At 60.2% G+C, this 8,576-nt stretch overlaps 1 protein-coding gene across 3 annotated transcripts in view; it reads left to right on the top strand.

The window, feature by feature from the left end:
* The window catches only part of WNT4 (Wnt family member 4), a 29,085-nt gene continuing 20,509 nt past the window's right edge, over positions 1-8,576 (top strand). For 2 of the 3 annotated variants that reach the window (XM_086715978.1, XM_086715977.1), the window contains exon 1: positions 1-314. In XM_086715978.1, the coding sequence (XP_086572104.1) occupies positions 238-314 (77 nt within the window). In that variant the 5' untranslated portion in view covers positions 1-237. Of the gene's footprint in view, positions 315-3,644; positions 4,374-8,576 lie in introns of those variants that run through there. The other variant, XM_086715980.1, reaches the window with a different exon arrangement.

Raw genomic sequence — 8,576 nt, 5'->3', positions numbered from 1 at the left:
CGCCGCCGCCGCATCCCGGCTCTGGGGCGGCGCTGACAGTCTGGTCCGCGCCGGGCAGCGGGCGCAGCAGCCGGCAGGGCTGACGGCAGGCACGGAGGCAGAGCCCCGCCGCGCGCGCCCCGGCCCGCGCCCCGGCGCCGCGCCCCAGCCCGCCCGCGGGGCGCCCACCTGCCGCCCCGACGGGAGGCCCCCCGCGGCCGCAGCCGCTGCCCGGGGCCGGGCGCCCGAGGCGGCACCATGAGTCCCCGCTCGTGCCTGCGTTCGCTGCGCCTCCTGGTCTTCGCTGTCTTCTCGGCCGCCGCGAGCAACTGGCTGTAAGTCGGGCCGGGACCCGGCTGGGCCGGGCGGGGCGGGGCGGGGCAGGCCCCGGGGGCAGCGGCCGGTGCCAGGCGGCGCGGGGCAGCGGGCGCGGGGGCGCCCGGCAGGTGTCTCGGCCGCGGGACGCGAGGCTCGCTCGCCCTCTCCGCTGCCGCCGCCGCCGCCGCCGCCGCCTGGGCCTCCCTCTGGGCACCGCTCCTGCCCGGGTGCGGCTCCCAGCCCAGAGGCGGCAGGGGTGGTGGCGGCATCCGCACCCATAGGCGGCCTGGGGCGCCCGAGAGCGCGAGGGTACGAGCGCGGGGCGGCGGCCGGGGTGGGGCGCCAGGCTCCTAGCGCAGACCGGGCTCGGCTGACAGGTCGCCGGGGAAGCCCATTACGGGGTAGGAGTCTGGGTCCTAATAGCAGGTTAATCCCGAGCAGTCCAGGAGCGAGCTCCCCGCGCCGAGCTGCGCCGAGCTGCGGGCTGGGCTGGAGGCGTGCAGGGACCTGTTTCTGCTTGGGGGGCGGGAGCCAGGGGTAGAAAGAGGGAAGGGACCGGGACACCCAGCCTCAGAGAGCCTGTGGCCGGAGGTGGCCGGCCTTTTCCTCCCTGGGGCAGGAAGAAACTCTGTCCAGCCCTTGAAGAAGACAACAGCCCAGCACCTCTCTGTGTTTCTACCTAAGGAGGAGGGTGGCCGGGGGTGACCGCTGGTGGCCTGTTTCTCTGTTGCTGGGCCTGGCTCAGGTGACTCCCTGGGAAGGGACAGAGGGCTCACTGAGGGGTCTCAGGTGGAGGAGGCGGGGGTTCTAAAGGGATGAGCTTTGGTGAGTAGATGAACAGGGAAGGGAGAAGACTCCGGAGCCCTTCTTCATCCCCCCATCAGTGACGGTTCCCCCGGCCCCAGGCTTAACTCTGGCCCCAGTTCCTTCTGCCCAGAGCTCTGCCCCCATCGGCTGTGGGCAGCCAGTGGGGAGCCAAGCTCCAATATTGATCTGAAAAGCATGAGGTGGGAAGGGGGATGGCCAACAGTGTAGCTGGGGTTTCCATGGAGACAGCGGGAGAGGAAAAAATTCCCTCTGCATCAAGACTAAAGAACAAATATCTCCCATGAAATTGCCCCGAGTGTCCAATGGCTGTTGCTATGAGGTCATTGCGGCCAGCCGGAGCCCTGCAGGCTGGAAGGAGTGTGTGCGTTGGGGTCAGAGCCACCCAGGGCTTGGGGGACCGAGGTGATGTGGAATTCTCCCAGCTGTTGGGAGAGCGAGCGACTCCAAGGCAGCCCGAAGTGGCTGCACAGCTTTTGTTTTTCTTGGAGACTTAATTTGATTAACACTTCAGGGGCAGTGGCAAAGCTACAGGAACCAGGGCACTCTCACCTCCTCCCGTTCCCCTCCGCGGGCCAGCCTCCTGAGTGGGGACTAGGTCGCAGAGACGAGGAGGAGGGAAGCTGATTTGGAACCGGGGGTTCTGGGGTCCCCAGAGCTGACCCTTGAAAGCAGGGGTTCAGAGCCAGGGTCTCCAAAGTGAGCGTGAGCATCAGAAGAACAAGAACTGGGGCTGGCCCGCCCAGTGCCAAGGGCTACGAAGAGGAGGACAACAAAGTGGCAGTTCCAGAATCGGACCCAGGCCTTCAGGGAAGAGAGCAGCATCCATAGGGAAAAGTCCCTCAAGAGCATCCAGTGTTTGAGCTCCTTTTACAGATGAGGAAACTGAGGCCCCAGGAGGGGAAGCTGCTTGCCCAAACTCAGAGAACTGAACCCAGGTGCTGCTTCCCAGGACTTGACATACCCCCTCCCTGAAGCCGTCCCAAGGTTGAGCCAGTGTGGCCCAGGTGGTGTCACCAGCCACCCTCAGCCACGTCCAAACCCAAAATCCCAGCCAGGGAGGCAGTCCCAGCTTTGGGTCGCGCAAAACCATGGGGGAATTCCAACAACTCCCGCGAGGGGGGCGGGGTGAGCAGGGGCGGCCTGGAGGGAGAAGAGAGGTTGGCAAACCTGTTCTCTGCGGTGGTGATGGCTCAGGTTGCCACGAAGCAGGTCTCTGGATGACCCAGCTCGCTCCTGCTCCACCCCGGGCTCTGAGCCAAGGGTCTCTGCACAGCCCAAGACGGAAAACATAAGGGGCTTCCCGGGACCAAACCAGAGGGGCAGTGATGGAGAAGAGATCTCTGGGCACATTCCAAGACGGGGTCACTCGTCTTGTATTTATCAACCTCCATCCCTGAGACAGGGACTGAGCCCACTCACAGCCTGGTCTCCAAGGACCTTGGGGTCTAGAAAGACGGGACAGAAGCAAAAACACGAATGGGTGGGGCAGCGTGCATGCTAGTGCCATCAGAGGAAAGGTTCGGTGCGAGCTGGAGCAGTCACAGAGGGGACTTGGCCTGGAGGTGGCAGAATCACGACAATAGTAGTAATCAGTATTGTGATAGCTCCCAGCGCATTATCTAAATCCTGACAACATCTGAATCTCGTTCCACAGATGGGAAGACTGGGGATCACAGAGGTCACTGCCCAAAGTCACCTAGTTAGTAAATGGCAGGGGCACCTGACCCAAAAGCTGCCTTTAGAAGGAAGAGCTGTGGGCAGGCAGATGTCCACCCAGGCAGGGTGGCTGGCACTATTTTTTTCAAGTCTGAGTCACGGTGGACGTCTGGTCCCCAGAGGGCGGCTGGCAATGTTCTCAGAGGGGCAAAGCCTGGGTGTCCGTTCCCGTTCAAGTACCTGGTGTCGGGCTTTAGTCCAGGGTCGGCTGGCTGGCCGGTTGCGAGAGACGATGCTGTCTGTTGTCTCAGAAGGGCGGTGGCCTGCCGGGGAGGCCAGGTGTCCCACTGCGTGCAGCTGTCGGGCAGGACGGAGCCTGGAGCTGGGAGGGCTCCCCAGCCTGAGGCCCGGGCAAGCCCAGAGAAGCTGAAAGCTGCCGATCAGACTCATGTCTGGCACCCCAGGCGAGCCGGCAGCTTGTGGCAGCTCCCACCACCGAGGGAGGGATGGATAGATGAAAACAGTCCGTCGGCGAAAGGCCTGGCTCTGTCTCTGAAAGATGGGCTCAGAAACGGCCCTGAAAGTTCCCTCTGACACTGGGCGTGCTGGGAGTTGAGAGTCCGGGGTTCCAGTCCCGGCTCTGCCTCCCAAGCTGGCTGGTTCTGGGTGGGCCTCTCCTGCCCTCTGGGCCACAGTCCTCGGCGGATAGCTCTGAACTCCAAATGAAAGTACTGGGAAGAGTCAGGGCATAGCTTGGCGAGGGCTTCGTTATTGTGGATTTCCTGAAGAAAGGGCAGTGGTGCACCGGGCTGGGGCCCCAGCAGAGGCCCACCAGATGAGGGTAGGGGGGGCCGTTCCACACTCAGAGATAGTCCAACAGAGTGGCTAAGAACCAGGTCTCCAAGACAGCCCGCAGGTCCATCCCAGGTCTGCCGCTGACCGGCTGAGTGACGACAGACAGGTTACTTAACCTCAAGTTCCTCATCTGTATATAAGTGGCACCCACTCTTGGACGGTAGTGAGGCAAGTGTGAGCTCGTGCACATAGCACACCGAGCGCAGTGCCAGGCACGCTTGCGCTGGGAATGGCCGGCATGGCTGCTGCTGGAGATGGAGGGCGGCTGTTGGTGCGATGGGGGAGTCGTGTCCTTGTTTATAGGGATGATGGAGAGAATGAGCCTTCAGCCTGCTGCTCGCAAGCCCTGTTTACCCCAGACTGCTCTGTCGGGATCCTGTGCTCTTACACGGGTCACACAGGTAGGATCATCGGCTGCCGCCTCCCTGCTCTTCAACCAGGGCTCCTGCAAGAGCCTCACAAAGCCAGGGAGGTCCGGCCCGGCTCACAGGCAAATCCTGGTGGCCAGAGGAGGTGTGTCTGGGAGCGCCCTTCAGGGCGGCTGGGGGAAGCATCTCACCCTCACTGCATCTGACTCCCCACAGGTGTGCATCTCTGGTCCAAGCTCCCGTGTGCCTATTTGCCCAGCAAGGGGGGCCACAGCCGGTGACCTCCTTGACCATGAGCAGACTGAGGCCTGACACTCTGGGTGCAACTCACTGGGCCAGGTGTGGGCAGAGCCAGTCCCACAGGTGAAGGTGTGTGGCACATCTCCCCCAGGAAGAGCCTCCCGATCCCCAGCTATAAAGGATCCCTCCCTCCCTTCTAGATAGTAAACCCCCCTCCTTGGTGCTCCTCCCCTGACTCTGGGCGTCCCATCAATCACTCACGCATCCACAGCCCTTTATAGTTTATGCCAGGATTTCCCAAACTGCACCGTTGATATTTTGGGCCCGTCTTGTGCGTTGTATGATGTTCAGCAGCATCCCTGGCTTCTCCTACTAGATGCCAGTAGCATATCCCCAGGTGCTCTAGACATGGCCAAATGTCCCCTTGGGGGACAAGATTACCCCCCATTGAGAATCAGTGGTTTATGAAGCACTTTCACACCCATGACCCTATTAGAACCGTGTAACCTCTCCCTTCCCACTTTTGGAACAAGGGGTCTGTATTCTTTTCAATCTCGCTTCAGAGGCCCAGAGGTGCAGCTGCTTCCCCAAGGACATTCTGCAAATCAGAATCAGGACTTGAGCTTGACGTGCTCTCGCATGTCCCCATCTCCTGGCTTTTATCCCCCTGCCTATAGGACAGTTTCGTACTGTATGTAACTACAGTCCAGTAGGGTGGCTTTGTACTTCTACGAGGTTATAAAACCTGAATGTCAAGTGTGCTTAGGTGCTCAGTCAATATCTGATGGGCGAAAAGGGGAAAGGCTTGTTCGCTCCAGAGGGCTGTAAGTTTTTGTCAAATGGTGCCCGATCTTAGAGACCTCAAGTAGGAGGGAAGCTCCACTGTAACCCCCTGAGTCTCAGGTGATGCTAAGATGGGCCAACGTGAGTGTCAGGGAGTGTGGCTGTCTGTCACCCAGCAGATCTGCTACTCTGGCCCCCGTAGCTCCCCTGCCAGGGTGCACCTCCCCCCCCCCCCCCCCCCGCCCAGATCCTGCCTAAGCCCTTTCTCTCCCTCACCCTCCGTGGCAGAGCCCGAAGACCAGGCTCTGCCTGAGGGGTTTACTCAGGCGGCAGTCATCACCCAGCTGTCTGCTATGGCTTGACTTTCTTCCCTCAGCCTGGGATTAGCAATTGAGCAACTCAGCAAGCATCTGACAAGACAGTGTTCCCCAAACCTGTTGAAACTCGCCCAACTCGGGCCCTGTGGGTGCGTTTGCAAAGCTGAGCATTTACGACAAGCCTCCTTTTCTTGTTCTTCCCTCTGGGAAGAAGGGCTTGGCCTGAGCCAACTGGGCACAGGGTTGGCCAGGGAGCCGCGGACGGGGGTGACAGCTGCCCCTCCGGCCCCTCCAGTCACCCCCACTGCAAACCAGCTTGCCAGAGCCGCTGCCGTTTGCTCAGCAAACTCAGCTGGAAGGCAAAGCCGCGACCCCATGGTTGCGGTCCAGATGGCCTCAGGAGTTGCCAGGTTTTATCTCTGAGTCCTGAACTGCGTCTTCTGTGATCCAGCCAAACCCAGGGGAAGGCTCGCTCCCTGCTGTGACCCCCACCAGCTCCCCCTTTCCCCATCCAAGCCCCTCCCCACCTCCCCCATCTCCTGGCAAACTTTAAACCCAACTACGTTCTAAAAGTTCCCCTGACCAAGTCACAAACCCCACCGTGGAGGGGACCTGGTCTGAGCAGAGAGGGAAGGAAGGTGGGTAGGAGGAGGGAGGCATGTGCTCAAGGAGGGAAGGAACCTCCCAACCGCTAGCAGCTCACAGCTCACAAGGGAACTTTGGAGAGGCCCATTAGAAGCAGCGGGAAATTTCTGCTGAGACTCCAGGGGCCTCTTCCTGCTGTGACTCCTGGATGGTTCTTTCAGACCCTATTTCTCACTCTGTTCACACACGGGACCTATCATGGCAGGACTGGGTTCCAGGAACTCTTCCTCAAGGGCCGGTAACAGCAGGGCATTCCTCTCGAGTCGGGGTCCTGGCGGTCCTGGCACGCCGGAGAATCGAGGGCCAAGTCACGGCCATCAGAATTTGAAGGGTCCCGGGAGATTACCCATTCAACCCTTGCAGGGACCCTGAACCTCCGAGCAGGGGCATGCCTGGAAAAAGCCCCATTCAGTCATGGCAAATGCTTGCTTGTCAAGACTCGCCCCACCAGGCACTGTGGTGGGCTCTTGGGGCCACAGAGCACCTTAGTGATAGAGGTGGAACTGCATCCCAGGTCTCCTGACTGTCTTCCCAGGACTTTCCCTGCAGCCCCACACCCTAGCCTGTCATCCTCTATGGGAGGTTATGAGCGACTGGAGCGAGGAAGGGACCAAAGTTGTCCTAGCTGCCTTGTTGGGATGGGGGCGCAGGTTTGGCCACAGGCTCTCCGGGAAACGGTGCCTTCAGAAGGGATCTGCCAAAGCCAAGGAAGTCACTAGCAACCTGGAGCCACCAGAGCATGAGCCCCACTCTAGGAAGCCAGCTCCTGCCCTGGACAGCTCAGCTGGGGTTTCAGCCACCCCTCCTCGCTCCCACCCCCTGGGCTCCCTCAGCCGAGCGAGAGAGGATGAACGCTTCAGTGGCTACAAAGGCGAGAGAGGCACTCGGGGGACAAGCGTCGGGTGGGTCTTTGCAAGGGAGAAGCTCTCTTCTGGCAAACAGGAGGCAAGGCAAGGTCAGGAAGTGCCCTAACTTTGATGCCCACTCACCCCCACAATCACACCTGCCCTGCGGAGAGAAGGAAAATTCCTACTTTCTGGTGCAGCTCTGGGGCCATCCAGCTAAGGTCTGAGTGGCTACTTGCCGGCCCTGAGTCAGCCACCGGCTCCCCAGGAACAAATACTGTGAGATGGTGAGTGGGAGGGGGGCTCCCACTCAGGAAGCCCTCAGGAATGACATGTAGGAGCTGGGCTACCAGGTGTGGGAAAGCAATGGAAACTGGGAAGTGAAAAGACAAAAACAGGGGCTGCTGAGGCTTCTGAGGATGGAGAGCAAAGGAAGCGAGGGGTCCCAGGAGACAGGAGGAGGGGGAATAGTGCCCCGAGGTACAGAAGTAGGGACTTGGGCTCCAGGAAAGGCCATCATCCGCCCCCCCACCCCCAAGCTGAGGAAAGGCACTTGGGACAAAGAGAACTTGACCTGGGCACCGAGGACTCCAGAGTTCTGCCAAGGCCGGGGAGAAGGTGGAGGGGAGGCTGTGCCCACCACCCCTACAACCACTGTGTCTCCAAGGCTGACCCCTCCTTACTGGCTGCCCCTCCAGGACTTTCAGGCCAGTAGCAGCAGCCCCTTCCATGGCCCCAGAAGCCATCCAGGCTGCCCACACTGAGACACTTCCCTCCCCAGTATCCTTTGTTCCTAAAAGCAGAGCAGATGCCTTTGCTATGGTCCCCAAAAGCCCTGGGACTGCAGAAGGTCTCAGCAATGGAAGAATGAAGCCACCTTCCTCAAATCATTGTCACTACCCCACTCCATCTTTGGAGCCTGATCCGCCAACCCAGGCTTAGGAGCCAGAATGACCTGTGTTCAAATGCTGCCCAGCCCTGACTGGCTGCATGGCCTTGAACACATGCCTCCCGGAACCTCATCTGTAAAATGGAGGGCGATGATACCGTCCTGGCCAACCCTGCGTGGCTGCACTAAGGATATGTTAAAGCATGTGGCTGTTGTTTGAAGAGCACAGGTGACAGGGGACATGAGGTCCCTCCCTTCCTGTCAATCTTGTCCCGCAAAGGGCTCCCAAGTCCCCCAGACACACTGAGCCTGCACTGGACCCCCCTGTCCCTAGCCCCCTCACCGCGGTGCCCCAGCCTCTGATCTCCTAAAGCACCCACTTGTGTCCCACCTGTTGGACCCCTGGTCCCTGGAGGGTCCGACCAGTGGGCCCAGGTCACCGGCAAGCATCCTTCAGCTCTGTGTGCTCCATCGGAGCAAGCTGTGTCCAAGCTCTGCAGTGGGGATGGAGGCCGAAGTGTCCGCCCTTCCCAGTGGGGGTGTGTCTTTCCCTCAGGCTGGTGAACCCCCGTCTAAAAGAGCCGAGCAAAAGAAGACCAGTGAACAGGACTGTTCTGCAGTCCAGCAGAGGGCCCAGCTCGAGGGACTGCGCAGGGGCTTTGAGGTGGCAGTGATGATGAAGGTGATGACGGTAAACACCTTAATGACCACAGTGACGATCAATAGGACTTGGTAATGTTGCCAACCGGGGAGCAGTGGCTACTATGTGAACATTTAATCCGTTGATGTCTCTTGAGGTGAGAACTATTATTCTCCCCATTCTACAGCAGATGAAGACACTGAGGTTCAGAGA

Source organism: Puma concolor, chromosome C1 (assembly GCF_028749965.1).
Source record: "Puma concolor isolate L17-30 chromosome C1, mPumCon1.1.hap2, whole genome shotgun sequence".
Classification (NCBI taxonomy): Eukaryota; Metazoa; Chordata; class Mammalia; order Carnivora; family Felidae; genus Puma; species Puma concolor.
Note: the sequence above shows the minus strand (reverse complement) of the source record. Positions and strands in the feature narration are given on the sequence as shown.